General features: G+C 38.0%; 1 protein-coding gene across 1 annotated transcript; it reads right to left on the bottom strand.

Moving 5' to 3' along the window:
- Positions 1-723: 723 nt before the first annotated feature.
- Positions 724-26,353, bottom strand: ppil2 (peptidylprolyl isomerase (cyclophilin)-like 2). The gene is made up of 20 exons (XM_026343318.1): positions 26,211-26,353; positions 25,959-26,008; positions 25,323-25,368; positions 24,074-24,136; positions 23,890-23,941; positions 23,757-23,808; positions 23,294-23,385; positions 22,890-22,979; positions 22,717-22,792; positions 22,419-22,579; positions 19,949-20,024; positions 18,660-18,766; positions 13,541-13,630; positions 10,703-10,736; positions 7,914-8,031; positions 7,483-7,539; positions 3,892-3,964; positions 3,370-3,432; positions 2,644-2,786; positions 724-970 (listed from the first exon to the last, which is right to left on the bottom strand). The coding sequence occupies exons 1-20, from the start codon at positions 26,240-26,242 to the stop codon at positions 847-849; spliced, it is 1,599 nt and encodes a 532-aa protein (XP_026199103.1). The 5' UTR covers positions 26,243-26,353; the 3' UTR covers positions 724-846.
- Between the last annotated feature and the right edge of the window lie 35 nt (positions 26,354-26,388).

Below are 26,388 nucleotides of genomic sequence, written 5' to 3' on the forward strand. Positions count from 1 at the left end.
GGATTGCAGCTGACCCCTCTCACCCCAGACAAGAGCTCTTCCAGTCTCTCCCATCTGGCAACAGGCTCCGCTCCATCAGGACCAGGATCTCAGGTCATAAGAACAGTCAGCCTGCTGAACAGCAGCCATGATTCTGTCGTGCTCATCAGGGATTTTTTTGGGTCAATTTGCACTAACGAAGGGTTTTGGAAAAACCCAGGGGGTCCTGAAATAACCACCGAACACCAGTGTTAAGATAAAGTGAATGTTTTTTTAATTTTTATTTACATTTGGACCACATTGACTTTGCTACAATCAGGTTTTCTGTGGAGCATTGTGCAGAAATAATTATGAAAAAGTGACGCAACACGTCAAATAAAATATTTTAGCTGAGCCAAAGTATCTGACTCAGAGCTGAAAAAGCTGCTTGTCATCATTCTTTGCCAGAAACCAAACCCAGATATCCTAGAACGGCTCTCAGCAGCCACAGCAGATTGGCGTTTAGAGTTTATCATGGTCATAAATACTGATTAGGCTGTCACCCACCAAACACTGCTTAAAGTGTCTGGGACCAAACGTATCGATCACATGGTTTTAGCCTAAATATTGATTAGACTGTGTTTGATGATGACGATAATAATTACTCCTCTCAGTGCTAAATGTATTTAAACTGCTGCTTTATCGCACCAAAGCTGTGTCAATGTTTTGTCTTGGATCCTTGTATAAAATGAAATCATGACACTCTATGGAAAAAAAGCAGCTTTAATTTATTGTTTCACAAGAAGGTGGAGGGATGAAGACAATACAAAAATGGAAATATGAAGAAAAGTATTTTTGCCTGACAGATAAAAACACAATTTGTTGGTGCTACCAGGAGCTGAAGTCTCCAAAGCTGGTCTTGCCTTTGGACTTCTTGGCTGTCGATGCTGCTGTTGCTGCTGCAGCTCCGCTGGTGGATGGTCCGCTTTCATCGTCAGCAGCGGAGCGTTTTCTGAAAGAGAAGAACGACTCTTTGTCAGTGTATGCTGGTTATAGCTGTGCATACAAGCAGCATTAATGTTATTCTTCTCTTACTGAACTGAATCTAAGGACCACTAATGGCTGCTGAAACGTCCCACATGCTTGTTTTACATTCAGCTGTCTGACTGTTGTTTGGGAGCACTAACACTGACGTGATCTGCATAAAACTAAACCTGTGAACATGATGTGAAGACAGGAGTGGAAATAACAAAAGAGTATATTCTGGAGATCAAACATCATCAAAGAGAGAAAAATCACAAGTTAATAAATACTTCAGTTCTGTTGATTTAATGAGACATAATTTAGATAATGACAGCAATTTCACTGTCCTTACAAATACTACAAGGAAAAAACACTGAGGACCTTCACTCACTTCACACCAGTTTTTTAAATTCTACCACAAAACCATAAACAACCACACTGAATGAAAAGACAAGCACCGGATGTTTTGATCTCTTCATTGTGTTTGTTATTTGATACACCATTTTGAATGATGGCTTGTGTTAGAGTGAGTTGTTTAGCAGACATAAACCTGAAGCTCAAATGAAATATGTTTTAATAACACAAAAGAATAACACAAAGTACCTGAATTCAGCAGAAATAGGCTCTGGGTAATAAAGCTGAATTATCCTCAAGAGGGAGAAAGGGTAATCTTCTCTATAATTGGCAATTTTGCATATTATTACATAGCAGGAAAGAAAGAGTGGAAGCATAAAGTTTTATCATCCATCAGTTACTATCCCGTTTCTTGAAAAATGTAATATTGTTAGAGCCCAGGCCAACTTTTTAATTTTAAGTTCTACCAACAAAGCAGATAACACAGTCACCTCTTAAAACACTGCCACCACAAGGCTGTGTCATTAGTTTGTATTTAACTATCAAATGAAGACTGTGAAGACTGTTGTTATTGTTAAAGCCAGGAGAGTATTTGCAGAAACAAAGATTTGAGCCACATGTTTTATGGACTGATGAGAGCAAGATTGAGCTCTAACAACATAATATAAAGGGTCATGACACAAGTTCACTAAACGTTATTAAGGCAGTTAATGAGAAAGCAGCAGAATGAGAAGTGTACAGAAACTTTTTGTCAACAAATTTGGAGAGAAATCCATGAAAACTTCACCAGAGGACCTTCACCAACTCAACTTCAGACTTTAACTTCCAGACTGTTAATCCAGACTTTAACCTAAGTGAACATGGATTTCACCTGCTTAAGAGGCAATAAAAGGGAGAAGCTCCCAAAACAAACAACAACTAGCGGAGGCAGCATATTAAAAGAAGGAACCAACTATTTAGTGAAGCTCAACACCGTTATTACAAACAAGTGAGTTAAAAAGTAAATATTAAGTTTTATTGACTTAAATTTCACTCACAATTCGATCCATGTGGTACAAAAGGTGATGATTTTCTGTTATTTAATGAATTAATGTACACAGCTGACATTTGGTGTTAAATGCAAAAACAAACTAACTACCCTTGTCTTTCAGAGGATGCTGCATATTGTACAACTTTGGGTTTGTATACATATTGCTTTTATTTAGGCAACAGTGTGAGATGAGTCATTACTATGTGAAAAGCAGAAAGCAGAGTAGAGTGGAGTGTAACAGTAAATCAGAGAGTGTGTGTGTGTGTGTGTTTTCTTACACTGTGGCAGGGTTGATGTATTTCCCCACACCTTCTTTGAAGGTCTTTGGCGCCTGCTCCTCCTTGGCTTTCCTCAGGGAAACGTTGGCCTGCTGCCTCTCCACCTCCTGCTTCTGCTGCTCCTTTTCCCGTTCTGCTGCAATCTGAAAAACACAAATCACATAAACGCTCTCAAGCACGTACCAGATCGCAAGGTACAGAACATAAAACACCTTCATTGCACAATTTACGTTTCAAATGCAGGTAGGATCACAAGCCACAGGTGGTTTGTCTCTATACTGTAGGACGCCACTAAACAAAAACTCAGATATGTTGAAATAGGTTGTGTTGTAATGTGGCCCCTAGAGGAAAACCACTATCAGGATTTGCCTGGTGTGTTTGTTTAATGAAACAACAACAAACTTTAGCATTTTGTGCCTAAAACGTGTGGACAATACCGTATATAGTAGATTGAAATAAAGAACCGCTTAGAGGTTATGTGCAGTTGTGTATCATGCTTCAAGAAGTGACCACCTAAAGTTCTCTGTTTAACCTCAGTCGCTATTTCAGTTTCCAATGTGCTGTGTGCAGAAACGTCACCGATGAAAAATGTCACACTGACCAAAGTTCACTCTTTATTAGTGGAACTAACACTTCTAGTGCCGATTTACAGCTTTAAAGACCCTCAATCTCATGGAATAAATTATTCCGTCCTGTTTATGTATGCAAACAGAGGGAGATACAAACCTGAGCATCAGCCTCTTCATACGGGTCCACGAACACAGTTGTACTTATGATCTTGATCTCTGACTGTGAAACAGACAAAAGAAGATCATGCATCACCAATAAACACCTCTAAATGAACACTACTGTGAGTATTAACTTCTGTTGTTCCATTGTGGTATCAGTGTGTTTTATATCTTATCTGTAATTTAGAATGAAAGAAAACTGATTTAACCCATCACTAGTGTTTCTAACTCCCACTTCCTCCTGCTTCATCCTTCAGTATCTGACCTTTAGATGATCCACAGAGGCACTTTGCACTCATCTGCTGTTAATGTTAGTGATCCAGGAACTTAAACTGATTCTGCAGTTGCACTCTGCAATTTGCTCGGCTACATTTCAAGAGCATAAGATGAAATGTAATTTGACCCAAGACAAACTGGAGGGAGGTAGAAGGATACTGTACAGTGAGCACACTTCTACATTTCAATGTCGGATCAAATTACATTGCAGCCAGTTTGGAAATTAAGTTTCACTGATTCCTACCTTTGGTTTGTCTGTTTTGGGATCACTCTCTACATTCTCCATGGCTGTGAGCGTCTCAAAACCACCAACAACCCTGCAAAAAATACGAATACATGGATCTAGGTAAGAGGGCGGCAGACCAGGACCCTTACACACAACACAGGGCTTTTATGCGTGTCAGAGTTTAATGATCACTCTTCAAACAAAACTGGATCCACAAATGACCTGTAAAAGAAAAGTAAGTTAAGACTTTAGAATATATTTTATCATTCAAAATGACAAACCCGATGTCAAGATTGACATTTACCAAGGCTGTAAGTGTTGAGTTGTGTGTAAGGGTTGCTCCTAGTTCTGCTGAAGCGCCCTAAAGCAAAACACACACACAAATACACACACACACACACACACACACACAAAAATACACACACACACAAAAATACACACACACACACACACACACACACACACACACACACACACACACACACACACACAAAAATACACACACACACACACACAAAAATACACACACACACACACAAAAATACACACACACACACAAAAATACACACACACACACACACACACACACACACACACACACACACACACACACGCTGCTAATCTGCGGTAAACTCTACAGCTGACTTTGTGGCACAGAGGGTTGTGAGAATTGAACTTTTGCTTCCTGCTCAGACTGACAACAGTACAGGTGAGAAAATGAAATATGATCCAGGAAGTTCAGTTTGAAGGTTTGTTAGATGCAGAGAAACGGATGCAGTGCCGTTTGTAGCACTTGTAGCAGGATTTTTACAACCCTGGGAGGATGTCATGACTGGCAGTCATTTGCTAATGTGCCTCTGTCCTTTTGAGGTAAGAATCAGGGTTAGTGTAAATTAAAATGTCACATACAGTGCATTATGTAATATTTCTGCATTAGACGTGTTCCTTCACTACTGTGAACATACACTGTGGTCTATTTTGACTCAATCCCACTGTTCTGCTGCCAGATATACTCACTCGAGGACCATATGTGTAGCTGGACAAAGCCTCCAGCAAATGTTTCAGTAAAGCTGGTAGTTTTTAAATGTGTGAGCATTTGTGAAAAACAAAACTAAATACTTGTGTTGAAGCTAAAGCTTAAACTTATAAAGATCTGTAAAGCTGAGCAGCCACACAGAGGTGGCAGCTTTCTGTAGACGTAGCACTAAAGTGACTGTAGCTATAAAAATAAGGATTATAGTCACTTTTGGTGCAAACTAACTTGTTAAATATCAACAAAGCTATATTTACGAGGTCATATAAGATAAAAAACAAAATGTTTTCATCGGCTGAAGTTCTAAAACAAAGCTGTAATCTTCATGGAATAAGTCAGTATCATTAAGCGACAAGAAATTTGTGCAGACATCACTGCCTTCCTCAGACAACAGAGAACATACTGTACTAAGCTGCTGCAAAAAGCAAATGTTTAAAGTCTGTGCTATCAGCACATTGGCATCATAGTGTAAACACAGCAAAGAAAATAATCTCTGGCTATATACTGTCTGTCAACTGCTGAGAGCCAAGAGGCGATCTGTTAGCGACTCCCCTGGTGCACAGCTCTTTAAGAGGCTGCTCTCACTTCGCTTTTTAAATTGAAAACTCTTTGTCCAGCTGCTCCTGTGGGGCCCCCGTTACCACATGTGGACAGAGAAAGCGCAAACAAACACACTACACCTGATAGCTAACAAGGGGTTCTTCTTAACCACACGTGCTTCCACGTGTTCAGATGAACAGAAGAGCTCCCACAGTTGAGGACTCGCTGACTATGCAATAATCAGACATCTATTAGAATGAACCTACTAAATGATCTGTCAATTATTTAAGGCCAGGTTTCTACAAACCATGTGCCCCTAGGAAAAGATAAGTTAAAAAGCATTCCCAGGCCCTCATACAGAGGAAAAAGACAGTGTCTCATAGTCCCAGTCATGAGAAATTTGTATAGTAAAAATTAAAACGGCTACAGAAGAAAAGTGCATAGTTTTGCTTCTGCTAAATTCCTGGTGGCAAAAGAAGAAGAAGCAGCTGATGATGATGGTAAATGAAGTGATGTTTCCAGGTCGACCTCCATTTCATGTGCAATGCTTCTACATGCATTATCAATGGGGACACAATCTGAATAAAGAGTGTCTACAACAAAACAGATCTTCTTCTGTAGATAATATCTTATGATATTTGCATTACCGTCCTTTATGGAATCACTTAAAATTGTGCACATGACCACACATTTTGTCTATGCAAGTACGCATCAAACCCTTCTTGCAAACCTGGATACATTTGCATCTGCATCATACCCATCTACAAAGGTTATGAAAGACCAACAACAAATAGCATTTTTGTTTACTTTTTATAACATGTTACACTAAATGATCAATCAGTTATGACAAAATGAACAATATGTGGATGAATCATTGAAAAATACATTGATAAATAATGTAAATAAAGCAGTGTTAAGGCTTAAAGAGTAGGTAAAGTTAAAATCACTGACTTGTTTCTAAATACTTTACTTTAGACTTTGCTGAAAACATGTAGTACTGTTCAGGGGAGTTAAACATTTAGTTTTTAATAATTTCTAAGGTGAAGGAATTTCATGATGCACTGGAGCCACTGAACTGAAGTGAACCAGGATCTTCAGAAAACACAATTTAAAAGCCTACTGAGGTGAGTTCATGAGCCCTAGACACTCACAGGCTACACGTCACAGCAGAAAAAGCAAATCCATATGTGAGTTGCTGGGTGGCAGAGAACCCAGACATGTCTAAAATAACAGCAGAACAAAGAGGACTGAACGGCGCGGAGGTTTTTAGACAACGGATGTTGGAGCCAGAACACTGAAGCAACTTCACAACAAAGCATTGGTGACCTCAGTACCCACTTCACATGCCTACACCGTTTCTGAGAAGAGAGAAGTGCTTATGTTTTCATCATTTTTAAATACTTTTTATATACTTGCCATACTTATTATTACTGCTTTAACCAGTCTTTAAACATGTGGCAACAAAAGATGCTCCTGTAAACCACAGGTCGTGATAGAGTATTTAAATGTATAGGCTAGCAGTCAAAGCAAAAAAGAAAATGAAAAAGAAGCTGATAAAAAGATAACGTTAAATAGACACTGCTGGTCACATTAAATGTGCAAGGACTACAGTCTAGATATGGAGATAATGCTGGAGTATTTTGAGTGTGTTGACCATGTAAAGAATCAGTCAGTTGAAAGTAGACTGAATATTTTTATCCTTTCTACAAAAGGATAACCATTTAAGATCACGCTCTGCTCAGCAGAGAGAGAGAGAGAGAGAGAGAGACATCAGTTCAGATTCAGCATCTGTTCAATTTTTCACTGCTTTTGGCCAAAAGAGTCACAAAACAGTTTGCACCGTCTGAGGAATATGTATTAAAGAATAATATGAAATGGCGAGAAAAAAGCGAAAGTAAAAAGAAGAGAGAGTAAGAAACCCCAGATCTTTTTGCAAAACAAGCACAGTCACCTTTGAAAGCCACCTGCTTCAGCTGCTAAATCACACAAAACACTGTGCAACAATGGAGTCAGATTTTAAGAAACGACACCCTCACCTGCCAAATACTGAGTGTTTCCTGTCGAGGTAGGTGCATGACCTGAATGTGATGAAACTGCGAGGAAACAGAACAAAAACAACAAGATATTAGTCTAAGACATTCAAAGGTTTAGTAAATGAATATGAAAAGTATTTTCTGATTATGTCTGTTTACAAAACTGCTTCAGTTTTACTAATTACACATAATATTTAAGCAGCAAAACATTTATTACCAGGGACAAAAGTGACATACATTTCTATAAGTGGTATGTTATAATTACTTTATATTATTTACATGTCTATGCATTAAAATGCCATTTTATTCTGACAGAATATTCCTTTCCTGTCTTACTCAACTGTGGGGCCTCAGAAAAGTAAAACATAATTCTCTACTGACTGACTTTGAAAAACAGGATTAAGGAAGGGGTGCTTTTAAAAAATGTTTCTTACAACTGGGACTTGTTGGTGTTTGGACCGGAGTTTGCCATGCTGAGGACACCCCGGCCGGTGTGGGACAGGTTGGGCCGAAACTCATCCCTGAAAGGTTTTCCCCAAGAGGATTCCCCTCCTGGGTCATGGAGAAAGAAGGCAAAGATTCAAAGAGAGACAAAGGAGAGGGGAGAGAGAGAGAGAGAGAGAACATGAGACAGGGTGTCAATCCCTAACAAAATTATCTTTTGTGATCATCAGTATTTATTGCTGATAGATTTCAACACCCACAAAACTAACAACCAGCTATTTTGTCATGTTCCATTAACACAGTTTTAAATTTCAGGAACCATTCCAGTTTTTCCCCACTTCTCTTCCTCAATCAGGTGTCACAGTGAGAGTGATGCAGTAATGTGTTTTTTTACCCCGGATGTGCGAACATAATGGGTTTTCTGTAGGTAAAGTTCAAATATTTGTTCAGACTAAAGAACGTTTTAAGAGTGAGAGACATGTTGAAGCAGGAAGAGCACACCGGATTGGAATATAAAGCTGCAAGAAAAGTAACTGAACTATTTGCAATTTCATGGTTTTCTGCATCTGGTCTGAATGAGTTGAGACACTCTAAAAGGTGGATTTTATGTCTCAGAAGCCATTCTCCAGTAGATTTACACCAATGTTTAGGGTCACGGTCCTGCTGCATCGCCCAGCTTCTCCTGAGCTCCAGCTGGTGGACCCCTGACCCCACTGAAATGGCAAATGGTTCACTTACATTTTCCATTCTGGTTTACAGGTTTCAGAGCCTAAGTAGGTTAATGAGTACTTCATATTTGCCACATTTGTTAAAATATAGTGTTTCCGTATCTATTCTCTTTAAATATTGAAATTCAACTGTTTAACTGCTAGTCCATATCAACATAACTTTGAAAAAGCCTTTAACAAAGAGGAAAATGTATTTTAGGTGAATTCTGCTAAGCACTGAATATAAACAAAACCAAAAGCTGATTTTCTTCTGCTGGAGTACTGTAAAACAGTGTGAGAAAATTATTGTCAGCACTTTGAAGCAGCATTTGAAGCACCGTTCACTGTGTTAGTCTGTCATTTAATTGCACCATCTGGAATGTAATGTGTGTAAACTAAACAGAGCCCTTTAGGGGGTAAAACTGATAACACCGAGTTCAGAAGGTGTTTAATCTTCAGCTCTGTAATGCTCGTCATTAAATTTTTACAAAGGGGAAAATCATGGCCTTTAAAAGTACTTAATTTGCACAGAAACCCCACAGATTACCATCTCTATCAGCTGTAACTTTATTTAAATTGCTGCACCAACTATATGTTGTCATAAGCAGCAAAAGACCTGTTTGCCCTTGAACACAGAGTCATGATGAGAGCTTTCAGCTGTGAATCATTATTCAGGCCGTCTTCATCATTAAGAATCACCGTGATGAGTATACAGGAATATGCACTGCAGGAGCTTATTGGCTCCCAACAGGGGGAGGATCTGTCGCCCTGAGGTGTGTTTCACCATCCTGCGTCCTGCCAGCTGGTGAAACTGTGTGCATATAGGTACAGTATCAGTATCAGTGTGTTTATGCTGTAATGTAAATGCATACTACTAAACAATCAACTCATCAGAGGCTTTGTGCAGCTGTCAACTTCCCCTGGTGGCATTTTTGCCCAATTAATCAACTCACTCTTGTACAGGATTAACAAGAAAAATATGTAACGCAAACTCATTTGTCCATTTCACATGATTCCCAAGTATGTGTCTGGGATTGAGTCAAGGCTTCAAACATTAAATTTTTTCCCCTCTAGAAGAACAAGTTCAGAAGAATTTAAGATAAATGAGCCTGTTCTCAACTTAGAGAAAGTGTTAAGATATATTTAAACTGTGTGGGCAAGTTAGGTAGGATATTCTTGATACTTAATCTAAAAGAAAACAATAATGATAATAATAAAAATGTCTTCCTCCTGGGTTCATTATCATGTTTTTCCACTACTCTTTTCTTTACATTCTTCCCACAATATTCCTTCATACTACATATTGATTATTACCTGTGGGCCAACAAATTACCTCTTTAAATCGCATCAAACACAAACTAAAATTGCTGCTTTGTTCTTTAATTTTGAGAAGATACTGAAAGTGAAGCAGGAAAAATAACTGACTTTAGTCCACCGTTTCACAAACAGCTGCCTATGGGCCCAGGGTCCTTAATGGTATATGAATCATATCACGAAACCCTTGCTCTACTGTGTGTTTAGGGACTGCTGAGCACTAAGGAGAAATCCATCTTTCATCCAGTTAAAGGTCTGGTTATGAGTTGTGTGCACACGTTGTTCAGCCCAGGTCATTGGGAGAATTTTACCCACACGCCAGGAATTCTGCACCTTCATAAATCTGTCAGAGTGAATGTATTTAGCATAGAGTTCAGACACACAAAGCACCCCTTGTGCTGCAAACTCTCACAGGGGCATAGATGACATGAAGGCAGGAAAATAACCGTATGAGGCCCAGCAGTCAATTACACTTAGCTGCCATGTAAATTGGCTCTAAAAACAGGAAAAATACGCTGTTCACCACACCCCAATTCTGTACCCAACACTCAGGCCTCTTTTATTTACAGTATCATCTGTCTTTTCAGGTCTCCGTGTGTCTTCTTTACTCCCATGTGCTTTCACAGAGTATATTTAGCAACACTCTTTACTTACATCTTGAGTTGCATACACTATTTATCCAAAAAGGAACTATTAATAATTCAACAGAGAAGTGTTATGTAATTCAAAGTGTGGTTGAAGTGCGGTTCTCGTCCTACCTGTGCCAGTGCCGGTGGGGTCCCCTCCTTGAATCTGGAAACAAAAAAGACTTTGTTAGGCTGGGTTGACGTGGGCTGCCCATGCTGCACAACTCAAATATAGGTTTGTCCTAGGATAATAGAGGAGTTGTTACTTAGTGTGGGCAAAGTACATTTTTATTGTCAACCTTACAGTATTACCTTTGGTTTAGCACCCAAGGTGGAGTCATGTTCCCTGTAAACATCAGCAGCCAGTTTTAAAGCTCTCCAGTAAACTTTTCCATTACAGTTTCTATGGAAGAGTTTTGCTATCATTTACTGTAGGTACTAACCTAGTGTGGCTGCTGCAGAACAAACTTTCATGAGTATGTCCCTATATTCTTTGTGTGAATTAGGGTTTTATTGTCTGGTAAAACAAAACCAAAAAACTACTGGGTTTATAACATTTTCTTGAACTGATATCATAAAAACATAGCAGAAAAACAAAACAGAAACAGAAAATCATATCTATCTTCAAAGTTTGTTGACGTTAGGAAAGATTATCCAAGATACTTGATCTGAAAAAAAACTATGTGAACCCATCATTTTGTTGATGACCTGTAAATGGTCTAAATATTAAATTGTGCATTTTAAGAGGTGAAATAAAAACCTTTACCAGAAACAAATGAAACCCTTTGTGAAACTACGTAGACTAATAAAAATTCAAACTGAAATCAAAACTATTATAATGTAACACTAACATAACCTTGGTATGTGCGAATAGTAGAGGAAGCAGAAGTTTTCAACATGTTGTTCATTATTAACTTTTAAGTTACGTGGGTGGTCTGGCAAGAAGAAAACATGGAAAATGACTGGAAATCAAAAAGTTGAAGTAAAAATATTAGTGAAACTACTCACTAGTGCATAAATGTTAAGGTTCAGTCAAGATTAAACTGAATAATCAGATAGAGCATTTATTTTATAAGAAACTTATGCATGAAACTTAAAAACTAATTTCAACCTACCCTCAACAGAGTTTGGTGACTGTTAAAAAAATATCGGTGATGTACCAAACATCTCTATACATATCAAACTACATCACTGGAGGACATTTTAGTTTCAATAAATACTCAAGTCTTACAAATGTCTTTATGTTTAAAGTTTATACTCCCAGGTACCTCTGCAGGCTCATGTGTAAAACACCAGCAACACGTGAGTGCTGAACATTTTTTTCTCGCTGTTTGAACCTGTGGTGTATCAGCCTCAAGGGCAAGAGACCCTGAAGGCTGACAGCTCAAAGTAAAGGGGTAAATTATCTCAGGATGTTTGGTACAAACACAATGTCCTAAAAAACTGGTGTTTGAGAAGTGAGGGCCGTGTTTCTGTTCCAACTACCACACAGCTTCCCATTAACACACGGATTTTAAAAGGGTATGCTTCTATGAAATCATTCTCTCCAAGGCCACCCTGCTCTCCTTTTGAACTGTGGAGCATAAGTCGAAGGCGTAAGTGGCACAGTAATTACGGACAAACAATTCATACACAAACCACGGCGCAGAATATAACAAGTAGGGGTGCTCTTGAGACCAGATGTCCACTTAGAGCCACTTTCATTATGGCAGCGGCAGCTCTGAAATACACAGACGTGTGGCTGATCACAGACCTGTCATTTCTAATTCTCAGTCTGGATTACTAAGCTTGGAGTTGGAGGTTGGAGAGTGAATTAAAAGAAAAATCTATGTTTACTCATCTCTGAAGCAGCCATCACACAGAGATATAATTTCAACAAAGGACAAGGTAATAAAATGGTAAATTACAGTGCAGCTTATTTATATTTTGGGTTAATGAGTGACATGTACACAGAACGAGAACAAACTAAATCCTGATTTCTCATGATATGAACTGTAATCACATCATTTGGTATTATTATTATTATTATAATATTCATTTGTTTCATTTGATGCAGCCTTACTTAGTACCCACGGTGATTAGGTCACATGGGAAGAAGAGGAAGTAATTATGGTTCATACTGTATATGCAACTGCTCACATGATGGTTTTTTAAGAGAGAGGGTGAGTAGGCCGACCGCCCTTTGATTTGTTTGTTGTCTTAATTACCTTGCTGCTTAATTTGGTCTGATTTGGATCTTTTGTGTTGATTAAAAGACTTGAAGTGTTTTTCATCTCAGAAAATTTCTTCAGTATGTCGATCTTGTGCTTTCAGTGACTTAACTTGTCTCCTGATGTTGCTGCAGATGTCCCTGACAAGTCACAATTCACCTACCTGTCACTGACAACACACTACTGCTTTGACAACATGTGGCTGTTGCACAAATTCAAAACAACATTTCCAGACATAGCATTGTCCCTCTAGGCACTAGAAAATTCCAACCTATTTGCAGAAAGATTAGATTTCTTTTCATCTCCAATGACTCTGGCAATTTTCACACAGAGTGTTAAAATTCTCAGTATTTCACAAGCCAGTATAACCTGTCCAAACCTTCAGCTAAACATACTCCTGTCAGACAAAATCCAAAAGTAGAGTGCAGATAACCTCAAACTTAGGATATTTTTTAGTTAATTACTAGAATTTACTGAACACTAAGGATAAGCTCATTACTAATGTAGACCTCTGACCTTTTAATGACCTCTTAATTATACTTCCATCATCTGAAGCAGTACCATCCATTAGTTCATGCACAATGCAATACTTTACAGTGCCAGACCCAAGTCAATTCCTATCACCGAGAGGAATTATAATGATACGATAAGGCACAGCCCTGCTTCCAACCTCTTCACACGGTTATAATAGCAAATAGAAAACAAGTGTTAGTTCTGTATTTTATCACAAACAGCATTCTCAGTTCGTCAAAGTCCTTACCATAAAATTCCTAATAGACCTGTGGAAGATTGTCCCATCGTAATAGCTTTTTTTACACAGACGGATGAAGTTCTCTCCAGCTTTGGGAACCTGGTCAACAAAAGAAATGAAAACACAATAAAGAGACTGTATTAAATAGAGAAAACAATAAAAACATTGTGATTTTCTTTCTGTTCACAGCAACGGGTGAAATCATTTGAAGAAATAATTCACTTTCCCAGTTTCTGAATTACCGAATGAGCTCTCCATAGATCCAATCACAGCAGCTGCTCTATAATTGTATTGTTATTGAAATCAGTGGAGAGTTATAAAATTAGTAAGCAGCATGGAGAACAAGTGCTAAAATCACTGCTGACCCTTCTCAGTTTCTTGTGTTGTGTGCCGTTTGCCAAAATCAATAATATATCCGTCATGGGAGGAGACCTTTTGATAAACCCAGTAACATAACCACGCTCACACACACAAGCTGCTAACATTTAGATAAACTGGATACTGAACATCAATATTTGTCTGATGCTGCTTTACATTTTTAACTGCCTATTCTGGTGCCATTTAATATTCATTATATATGTATAAAAGATTTTCCTTTTTAATGCAACAACTAATATGTGAATCCCCCTTATAATCCCAGAATCCCTCTTTGTTCAGTTCGTATTCAAATCAATCAATCATTTTAATCAAACTGACCTGGAACACACATCGTTTTCCTGCTGCTATGGGTTTGAAAAGAAATGTGTGGTGTTTCTATAGAAATCAGTGGTGGACTGTAACTACAACCCTAATTTCCAGAAAAGTTAGGAGGTAAATAAAAAGAGAATTCAATGAAGTGCAAACCTGTTTGATAGTTGAAACTAGTTGGGATTGTTGGGTTTTCTATGAATTTCTATATACACTTATATTTTGTAAGGTCTTCTTACACTGTAAAGGGCAACAAAACACTGCTGAGTTATATAATGTTGTGGAACATCTCACAGCTAACTGTCAGCAGGTCAGTATTCAGACTGGGTATAAAGGGATCCTGAAGTAAGAGTGGGGCAGGATTAATCATTATGTGAAAAAACTGAGCGTTCAACGCCGCGAGAATAATGTTTCTGTATGTAAAATTGCAAAGAAATTGAGGATTTCACCATCTACACCACATAATATCATTAAAGGATTAAGAGAATCCAGAGAAATCTATGTCCTAGTGAACAATCAATGGCAGTGATCTTTAGACCCTGAAGGATTGAAAACTGACAAGATTCCCTTGTGAATATCACTGCATTGCACACAACTACATTTGTGTGACAACTTTTTGAGCTCTTGGAGACGACACATTTTTAAACTTTGTGATTCTGAATCAGATTTCTGATTAAAAAAAAAAAATGCATTAACTATTTAAAGGTGAAGCACAAGACTGTTTTCTGTACTGGTGGTTTTTGGAGATTCATGGTTTTTGCAATATAAACAGCAATACTTCAAACATATGGCGATTTTACAGAAAATTATTGTAGTCGCTTTAATGCTAAATACACATTAATGCACAAATAATCTAAAAATATAGTTTATAACGATATAACACTGAAGGGGATGATTTTATTTATTATTGCACTATCAGTAAGTTTTTGAATGCAGGACGTTTCCTTGTAGCAGAGTATTTCTACAGTGTGATGTTGGTACTTCTTATATCTCTGCATAAAACATGGCCTGAAACTACATAACAAGCCAGATCAGAGTGCAGGAAGACTGGGGTACCTTGATAACAAGGTTAGTCTCCCCTGATGCTTTCAACCTACCACAGGAAAAATAAATGCTGGGTAAACAAGGCCACATGTTGGCCAGAGATGTCAACACATCTCTTTAGCTTTAAATCATTTAACCTCAGACAACCCCATATAAAATAAAAAAAACATGTATAACTACTGAATATAAACACAGAACATGGAAAACATCAACAAAAACAGAAATAAACTAGAGTCGAATGCTGAGATGTTGCTTGATTGTGATTCTCTAACGATCCTAAGAGACAAATTCAGAGCCATACAGAGGCAGGATATGCTTGGCATTGGACTGAATCCTCCTTAGATATACTTAGCTGCCTGCTGTGCCGGGAGTTTCAGAAGATGTTGGACAGGTGTCAAGCTGCAGACGCAGGTAACATTTCAACATCCATGTCGAGGTGACTGACAGGATAAAGCACTGTGTTCACATTAGCACGCGGTGTCACATATTTCCAACTCTGCCTGACCTGATAGAAAGCTGGTTGTTGTTCACATAAGCCTGAGATGAAGCAGAGTTCAACTGGTGCCTGAGGCGGCCTGACGTATCTCTATAGCTAGAAGCCAGGCTTAGTGCTCTGCTACAGAGCTTTGTTTTGTTGGTGTTAAAAAAAAAAACATCTGGATTTTTACACTTGCTGAAGGTACATTTAGGGTCATAAAAACTTTCAAGCAAAGAAAATAACTACAAAAACACCTGTAGAAAGAAGCTACTTTTGGTTGACTGGCACTCTTTCAAAGAAGCCTGTATATATGTATTTGTTCCTAAAGAGAGAGACGTTGCTTTGAGTCTGACGCTGGTCAGGTCTACTGTTATTAACGTCAACAGCCTTGAGGAACACTTCTGTTTCTGTGTGTGTTTGTAGGAGAATCTTAACTTTTCCCCCTCTTGGCAACAATGGCTGGTGGTTTCCAAGAATCACCAGATTCTTTCATAACATCTATTTTTATTCATTGGCCTTTCACTGTGTGACAGGTTCTTCTAAGCTCCACTGGTCTTATTTCCCACTACGTCTCAATTTTGCTGTTGGGCTTCAGTGCTCTGCCTCTTTTTCCCCTCTATTATAAATCCAAGCTTTTTAAAGCACAAAGAGGCTTATTCTTTTTGAACCACTTGAAGAAAAAAAAAAAAAGTATTGATTTGGACCATTTTTGCCAATAAATGGATTTTAGAAATGGAAAACAACACCTATAAAACTACATCTAATGTTAAACAGCATGTATGAATAAATCCATGATTCTAAAGCCCACTTTCATCTTAATCTTTTTCATTTTTAACCAGGAATTTGCACATCAGAGAGGTCTGTCTGTAACACCGAAGCTTTTTCTGCCTGTTGCTGGTTAATTTAGTGTGTCTGTGTTTGAGCCTGAGATTGTTCAAAATGCAATCCAATTTAGAAACATGCCTAGGTACATAAAAGTGTCAGCAATCACTGATTTCAGAATGAAAACAATGTTTGCTGATGCAAACAGATTTTTTAAGCACAGAAACGCTCACAGGCTCCTCTCTTTTACAAGTCAGGCAATCAGGGTAAAATCCTGGGGACATGAAACTTGTATGGGTGTAATGAGACCCCTAATAAGCTATGTGGTTATTTTAATTTCTGTTCCTTTTCACCCAAAGCTACCATTAGAGCAAATGAAGAATGCTGTCAAAAGGTATTCACTATTATAGGTCATAACAAGCATTCAGTGGCCACTTTATAAGGCACAATCTAACACAGCAGCTCTTCCTTGAATGGTAGTTTTACAAAGCTATAATCTACATTGGAGTCAATTATGTTAAGAAGTGATTTTTAATGTTTTGGCCACTAAACATTAAAAAAACATGCATGTTGACATCATGTGTGACTAAGATACAGCCCATGTCATATAATCTGAGAACCCCCCCCACCTTTTGTTCAGGCTGAGGGCAGCTAGCCAAGCAAATGGACACTTTACCGAGAGGTGGTCTTCAGATTTGTGTGACTGAGAGTGTATGTGACAGTGAAGCGGCACTCATTAATTCATAAACAGCAGGCCACAAATAGAGCTGCAATCTTGTGTGGAAAACCACTGGGGAGGAAGGTGGGGAGGAGGAGGATAGGGGCCGCAGAGGGCAGCTTGTCTAACTGCTGCAACTTTCCCTTCATTATTGTGATTCGACGGCTCAGAAGCCAATGAGAACCGAGCACATCAAGCTCCTGGTTACCGGGGCAGAAATGGGTTCCTGGATCTCACACTGGGTCTCTGGAGCCCTACATCTAACCTTAAAAAGGTGGCATACAAGAGACACATTTTTGCCAAACAGTGGACCTGGTAACATGGGGCTCTGGAAAAGCCTGATTACAGTGTTTTGAATGTGTCACCTTCAATACATGTACAGTTTAACCACCTGCTCAGGCCAAACCTACGTCACAACATCATTTGAGAACCTTAGACCATTGAAATATACCTGCCAGGACTCAGAGCCTCGGTGTAACAACACCAAGCCTCATTTATAAAACTATATATTTTACTTACCTACTTTTACTATGCAAAACCAAGTACCAGAAAACAGATAATGTATGATTTCTAATGAATTTTAAAGTGCTTTTTCCCCCTGCTGCGTAACTATGAAAACCTGGAACAAGGATGTTTGCAATTTACCCAAAAATAATTCTTTTACATTTTCTTTAACAATGGAGACATGACAAATAACAAATAACACTTTTCAGACATAAGAAAATGCTGCTTCATTTCATTCACTATTGTACTGTAATGGTTGTTTTGATTTTTACTCTGTATAAGTAATGATTTGAAGGGGGGGAAAAAGTTTTTGTTCTCCCGCAGGCTGCAACAGTGATACTTGCTGCTGGAGACATAATTAATTCGTATCTTGAGCCCATCTGACAATGAATCCCATTGCACATTTGTCCAATTTTATCATTTTATGTCATTAGATAGCAAATTTGAATTGACAAAATGTTAGATAATGTATTTTCTTATAAATTAATTCATCCCTCCAGCTGCCATGGATGAAAACGTAAAAATGGATACAGAAAAACTACTGTTCCATTGTGGCCGTATATTTTTTTAAACCTAATTTACAAAGCTTACATAAGGAAAAATCTATTTTTATAGACTAACCTGACAAAGAAGAATCTCCTTACAGGTCCATTGTCTATTAAACTTATTTATTTCACTCCTTCTCTGTTTAACCTAATGTAACTATGGCCTTTACCTGACAGCATTCAGTTCAGACTTGTTATTATGTCTGTCTTTGCAACACTCCCCCTCTGACTTTCATGACTGAGCTGCTTATTCAGGCGTACACCCTGTAAAACTGCCCTTCTCCTACTTAAATGATTTTATGCTAAATGTGGCTGTGAATAAGTCATTACCTTGTCACAGTGCAACTCAAGATTAAGGTCTCCCTTGTTTGTGTGAAGGCGGACATAGCCTTTTTTCTTCACATATTGGTAACGCACAGTGTCATCTGCGATGGCATCTGTAACAGAAGACACAAATACAGTTGTTCTAATGTGTTTACGGGTGACAACATTTGAGATTTTGGCTGGCGGAGGCTGTTATTTGGAGAAACAATGTTAAAATTTTAATGATTGTTCACAAGTCCTTGACGTTGCTGCAAGATTTCTGACCTTTAAAAACTCACCAGAGCCTCATCAGTGCAGACTGTTATTTAGATTCATGCAAAAGTTATTCTCCCAAATATTCCAAACAGCTTTTTTATTACTGTTAAACTTTCTTTTGTAGAGGAATAATGTAAAAAGCAATGACAAAATCTTAAAGGAAACTCTGCCATGACATAAATCCTTTCCCATCTACACAGGATTTTTCACTAGTTAAACTAAGAGCGTTTTCCGCCACATGTTCTATTTGCTTTTGGTACCAGGCACTTCGGTCCACTACAAATGGTACCCCCCCCCCCCCCCCCCAGTTTAGCTGGTTGTCATAGCGACACCACATGAAATTGCTGTGAACTGCTGTGAAACTGCAGAAACACACAGAACCGCAGTAAATACAGTTTGTAACTTGATGTGTCTGTTTATGACAGCTAATTTTGTTTCACGAGACTGAAATCTGCAAGACAAAAAGCTGCTGAAAAAAAAAAATTTAATCACAAAGAGTTTGAAAAACTTCAGAGTTTAGACGACTGTTCAGACCAATCAGTGGTTAGTATTATGCATCCTTGGATTATTAATGGAGGTGATACCAAAAAAGTACCAGGCAGGTACCAGACAGTATCCTCAACATTTGCCCACAGGAAAACCAAAATTGAATGTGTCGAGTCCGCAGTGGAAAAGTGTAATTACTAAGTCCATAACAAATATTGCATGGCATCGATTATTCCGGAAACCTGAACTAGGTCACTAAATCCAAACATTGTCGTCTTCCTCTGAAGTGTACTGAACCTACTATACAGTTGCATAACAGCAAATCTCTCCCATGGAGCAGCTCAGAGGTTGACAGGAGAAGAAAACACAGTCGAACGGAGCAGCTCCCACTTGCAGCTGCATTCAACTGTGCGAGTACAAAGCTGCACTTTGCTGCAAAAGAGCAGTAGTGAGTCGCCACTCTTCCCTGGATAAATAAAGATAAAAGCAACAAAAGAAAGAGGAGGTGAATGTTGCTTTCTGCAGAGGGTTTTCTTTGTGCGATGTTCACTTGCCTGCTTCGTGTATTGTTGCAGGGGTCATGGCCGTGGACGTAAAGGAGGCAGAAACTCTGCCTGTGGAGTAGTGAGCCTGGAGAAAGAGATGGAAATAAAAAAGCAATGATAAACAGCTTTTATGTGATGTTTCTGACCCTACCTTTTGAACATTACTCCTCCTGTTAATGCACGCATTAATTCTCAAAATAGAGCACAGAATTAAAGATCTCAACAACAACACCTATTCATACAGACATTTACACAGATTTGAATCATCTTTTAGTTTTATTACTACTGTTTGACTCTCAATTAATCTTAATTTAGGATTGCCTTAGGCTTCTACCATCTGGGAATATCAAACCAATCTTTTGCTTATGTATGTATTAAACTTCAGTCATCATGGGTTTCTGATCAGGGACACATTAACACTGCAGACTCCTTGTTATCAGGCCCTGTAACTTTATCCTCCAGCTGAATAAAAATCTTCCCTACTCCACCACACCTCTTTCCATGGGAGTTGTATCTGGTCCCCTTGTTTGCACTAAGTGGTACATCAAGCACAGACTAGCTTGATGACAACGTCTCCTGTTTCTGTATGATTAAGAGAACAGCCCACACCTCAGCTTAGAGAGATCTTAACCATCTCTTAATTACGGAGTACTGAAGATCCTTTAAGGTTGTTTGAGCTTAAATTACTGTAGGCTACATTTGCTAAATAGGAATACACAACTATAAATACCCCAAACAATGCAGTGATACTGGAGAGTTATTTAAGTCATGAGAATAACAAGTCAGTGAAGATAAAAGCTAAGATGTGAAAATGGATTTCAAAAGCTACTCTACAGTTCTAGTTTAGCATTCTTCTGCTCCAGTTCTTGTGAAGGCGCATGAAAGCACAGACTTTACCTTGTGTGCTCTGTCTGACCTATATTCCTGGTTCGCAAATGCTGTCAAAGCGACACCTCGACAGTGAACTCGAGACGGAGCACAACTAAGGAAAAGCTCTGGCTGTAATAATGAGACATGGTGTAGCATCAAAGGAGAGATGATAAGAAAAGAGGTGCTGATGTCATTCAAACTGCCTCATCCTCCCAGTTATTCTAGGATAAAGTCATGGTGGTAACATGACTAACAATAGTCATAGCTATAACTGTCCTATAGTGACTGAGAACAGACTGTAGGAAGCATCAGGTAATTATCCACAAACTATTTTAAAATAATAAAAAAAACAAAACAAACCATTTGTCACTCATACTACTGATCCAAGTATGATTTAATGCTTGGGTGTTGTTTTATATCTGCTTAAATTCCTGTAAAAGGAAGTCAAATATTTTTTCCCCCCAATCTCACGGCATTGTAAGCATTCTTTGTTTCTGGATGCAGTTGTTTGTCTTGTTGCCTAAAATACTGTCAGAGTATTGCTGTGTGTTTGGCTCCCTCCTGTGTGCAAAGAAAAGCGTACAGTTTATCACTGGATAAACATGCTCTTGAAGTGATGCAACAGCACAAAAGACGTGCTGACTGATAAAACACAAAAACCATGTTTTATGCGCTGTTGATATAAAATTGTCTACAGCTGCATTACAGTGCAAAATTAGGAAACCTTTTCTTGTATTTCCATATTAAGCTAAGAAGACACTGTGCACTGAGAATCCACCAGGGGTTGTTTTTGCTTTTTCAATTGCTTAAGGATGATCTTAAATGCTAAAAATAAAAGTTAAAGGTAATATGAACAGCTACAAAGCTAGCGTCTCCACAGATCAATGGCCATGACAAATTGCCAAATTACTTGTTTTTGCGCAAAATAATAATGATGTTTTTAGTTAAACACAAAGGAGTAATAAAAAAAAAAACAGACCACTGTGCCTGTGCATAATGTGGCCTGCAATTAGCTTAATCTGGCATGTATGCCTAATATCACACACAATAAAGCCATGAGGAACATAATATAATAATGTGATATATGTTAACATATATAATAATATAAAAGTGACCAGTATTGGAATGACAGATTGAGGGAGGCGACAGTGTTATGCAGGCTAAAGAAACTAATCTGATGTCACAGGGAAGACTTTGCTTCTACAATGTCAATGTAGACAACTGAGCTGATAAACGCTACAGGTGAAGGATGGCGTTGTTTGGCTGGATCATTATCGCACACTGTCTGGGTATTTGAATCAGCAGCCAGTAAATGATAAGGTCCCATTAGTGCCTAAGGATCCCATCACCTTGAAGCTGTGTGCATATGTTTTCTATTTTAACCAAGCTTCATTCATCTCAGTATATGTTGATCATTAGTGAAAAAAGTTAATTCCCAGGTGTTACAGTAGGAGCTCGAGTCAGTTTTGCTAATTCACTCATTAATTTGGTTTGTTTTCATAAATATTTGAATAAATTCCCTTCTATGTTTGTTTCATCTGTCACTTCACAGTCCTCCCTCCTTATCTTGCAGCTAACAGACATTAGAAACTTAATGTTGTTTTCTTACAGCGTTTATCTTGTCTGTCTTCTTAGCCACTGGCTCCTTCATGGTGGATGCCAGGAGCTGATCCCCCTTGTAGTCCTTGTACAGCTCAGCTAAGGTCTCCCTGGTCTCGAGATTGGTGCTCTTGAGATGATATGCAGGGTCCTGCTTAGCTTTTTCCTCATCTGAACCATATCAGGAAAAAGAGAGTAATAGTAAAGGCGCGATTTATCCAATGCATTTAACTGTGAAATGATTAACTATAAAGTTTAATCCTGATCCCTGATTACCACAAGAATGAATGAATCACAAATATCCTCACCTGGATCCAACACTTTCAGGTTGTTTTTTACATGGAAGAACTCGGAAACATTGAATTTGTCCAGGTTTGTGGGGTCCTACAAAGAAAAGAAAAAAATCACCATGACATTAGTCTTTTTCTCTGAATAAAGTGCTTTAAAAACTTTACACATCACAAATTAAGCAAGAACCCACCTGAAGTGTTATAATGTCCTTTCTGGTGAAGGGTTCATCAGTCAGCAGATCTTTAAAACTCTTGGTCTTAATGTTAAGTTGTTCAACAGCCTAAGTGGAAACAGAAAATGTATTGATATGTTTCCTGCTTGATTCTTTTTATAGATACAAAAAAGGTCTTCTTTCAATTTCTCTGTAGAATAAGCCCTGTACAGCACGTAGCCTCCAATTTGTTTAGAATCACATTTGTTACACAGCTGATTCATTGTGACGTAAGACAGCATCTTGTGAGACTAGCGGGGCAGAGCATCTGCACTGCATCACGCCAAAATCAAATCAATACCATCTGCGTGTGTGTTTGAGCAATTTTAGACATCGATCTTTGTCAGAAAATAGTATTTGAAAGAATGTGCAAGTTCACCTACCTCATAAGAAAATACATTGCCGGTGATCTTGTTGACAACAATGTGAGAATTATTTGTGAAGACGTTGTACAGAACAGGGCAGTGATATTTTCCTGAATGGAAATGAGAAGAAAAATCAGAAGCATGTCACTCCCAATCTGGCACCACAGGCTGAAAACCCATCTCAACAAGTCAACAAGTGCTGCCTGCAGAATGATACCACCTTGGTATTTGCTCTTACGCCCCATAAAATTACCTTTGAACACTCTTAAAGTCAATTTTCTATTTGAATCTGCTCTCACACAGCAGTGCAGTAACACAAGTGTTGCTTTGACCTTTTTATTTCTAACTACTCAACGATTTCTGGTGATTAGAATCAGGAAAATTAAGTTTATTCAGCTCTAATGTCACCATTATGTCTCTAGTTTTAATGTGGCTCTATTATGATGAAAGTACATTAAAAGACTTAGCAGCGCATATTTACCATCGTTGTTCTTGACAAAGTTCAGCTTGATCAGGGACTTTGCCTCCAATTTCTTTGGGGAAAAAAGAGAAACTGAAGTCTTTGCTGCTTTACAATGTTACACATTATAATTTTTTTATAAGGTATAACAGACCTCTCCAGAGATTGGATTAGTTCCATACTTCTTGATCCATGGAACAATGCTCCTGAAACAGAAGCCAGAAAGTCAGACACAACCACATAGTGTTTAGTAAGGCAAGAACAATAAAGTGATGACATTTTTAATTCTAAGTTTGGGTACTGAATATATGCCAACACAAGCTATACTTTTCACTTACAGCAGGTCAAAGACGACTCCCTCCTCAGTACAGACTGGATACTCGAATGGCTGAAGGGACAAGCTAAAGTGTTTCAGAAAAAATGATTAAGTGCAATGAGAAAGGTATACAACTTAAAATTATTCATAGAAAAACAATATTTTGAGCCTTGGATTTATTAATTTTGTTAACATCCATGGACTATTTTCCATAATACCTACATTTATTCACATAATCCATAGGACTTACCATGCAGTGTATTATAGAACCGTATCAATTATTTGGTATTTATTTTAGCCTTTAAACTGAATTATTCTCATCTAACTCAGTGTTTTTATGATATGTGAAATAATTAGAATCAGAAGCCAAGCAGGCTTTCACATACACTGAAACAATTGGTTTAGGGAAAACCTAGCCTTAACATACAAAATAAAAAGGAAAGAAAATAATGATGTAACGACAAAGCTGATTGGTTTATTTTACAGAAGCTATTTGGGTTTAAGATCAAATGATGGATATGGCATCAGTTCACCTTGATCTGTTAAACAACACAGAAGATAGCACTTATTGTCTCTGATGACAGGATGAATTCAGAGAAATGAATCAATACTAAGGAAAGAGCTTAGTGGAAGCTTTTAGACGGGCAGAAATTAAAACAACTGAACAAGCATTCCAGAAGCTCAGGGGGGAATTAAAGAAACACCTGAAAACAAATTGGAGGAAGCTGTAGTAAAATCCTGGAAAGGAATTTCGAAATAAGAAACCAATAATTTCACACCGTCTGTGAGTCACAAGTTTTAAAGCAGTTGCTGCAAACAAGAGATTTTAAACAATTTTTACAGCCCTTAATTTACTCTACCTACAACTTTAACACCACATTAAAACCAAGACTCGTCATTTAAAGCTATTTATTGTTTAAATCAATCTCATGAGATTGACTCTCCTGAATAACAGGAAACATCTGTCACATGTTCCAATACTTTTGCTCACTCAAACTTTGGGTTATCTGATACAAAATGTGTTAATTTATGTGCTACTTAACATATACATAGCAACTAGAAATTCTGAACTTTCATTTTATACCCATCGTTTGAACTTAAACCCAAATGTCTTTGGTGCACAGCAAACACAAAACAATTAGACTTCTTGTACCTAAAAGTCTCTGTTACTGGTGGAATGGCATGGCCAGAATTTGTTACTGGTCCAATAGCAAATTTACTGTGCATGATATAGCTAAGACAGATCTAATGGTAGGGAAGTGTCTTCTTACCTGCAGTGGTCAAATGGAAGACGTCTGAAGTTTGCCTGTGGAATTTCTGAAAAGTAAAAACAAAGCAAAAAGGGACTTTTTTTTTAAAAACAGTACTGACATTCTCCACAACGTTTAGATTATGTGCAACGTAAGAGCATTTCTAATTTTCTCATTCCAAAACATTTCGACCTTTTTTCACTGTTAGCCTACACACTTCTACAGCACAGTAATATTATTAATGTTGAACTATTATCTATTATCTGAACTATGTTTATTTATTAACATAATAATTTATCCTCAAAACATATAAAAACATGTCAAAACACATCAGAAAATGTCCTTTGTCCATTTGTTGATGAACTATTAAACAGTACTCCATCATTATACTATATTATACTATACACGTTGTATTTTGCATCGTATAATTCTAACATATACTTACAGTGCATAAGCGTATGTTTCCCTATTATACCTAAATATGTTTGCTTCACATTCAGTGCGGGACTTTAACTTGTATTGGAACACTTTTCTTTCTCGACTATTATCATTCACACACATTAAATTAATCTATATATGTTAACGTTAACTTCTTCTACCACTGATTTCAACTGGAGAAATACAGTTAGCGTTAGCTAACAGCTAACACGGACTCACCTGCTCGCTTCCCACCATAAAAGTTAGTGTACTCTGTACAAGTGATGTACCTTTAAGGATAAACACACATAATCATGAGAAAAGACAATAAAATAATAAACAGAAGTTAGTAATGCCAGAAATATGCTACTCTAAGTTAGCTCTGTTAGCTAGCCGAAGCGTTAGCAAACAGTATGTGCTAGCTAGCGACGCTAGCAACAACAAGCATGTCACAGTGGCGCAATAACATTTCAGGATAACTTTGATACTTACATTTTGTCTTTTTGGTGCTGTCGCTTCCCCATTTTGATGTTAAATGTCTCTCTGGCAAATTACTCCCGATAAAACGACACTTTGACGACAGAAATACACAACCTTTTGAGCCTACCGTGACTTCCTGTTTGTATTGTTAGTTGTTCTCGTTGTTTAATACAGTTCACTTATAACGACG

Source organism: Anabas testudineus, chromosome 9 (assembly GCF_900324465.2).
Source record: "Anabas testudineus chromosome 9, fAnaTes1.2, whole genome shotgun sequence".
NCBI classification, from domain to species: Eukaryota; Metazoa; Chordata; class Actinopteri; order Anabantiformes; family Anabantidae; genus Anabas; species Anabas testudineus.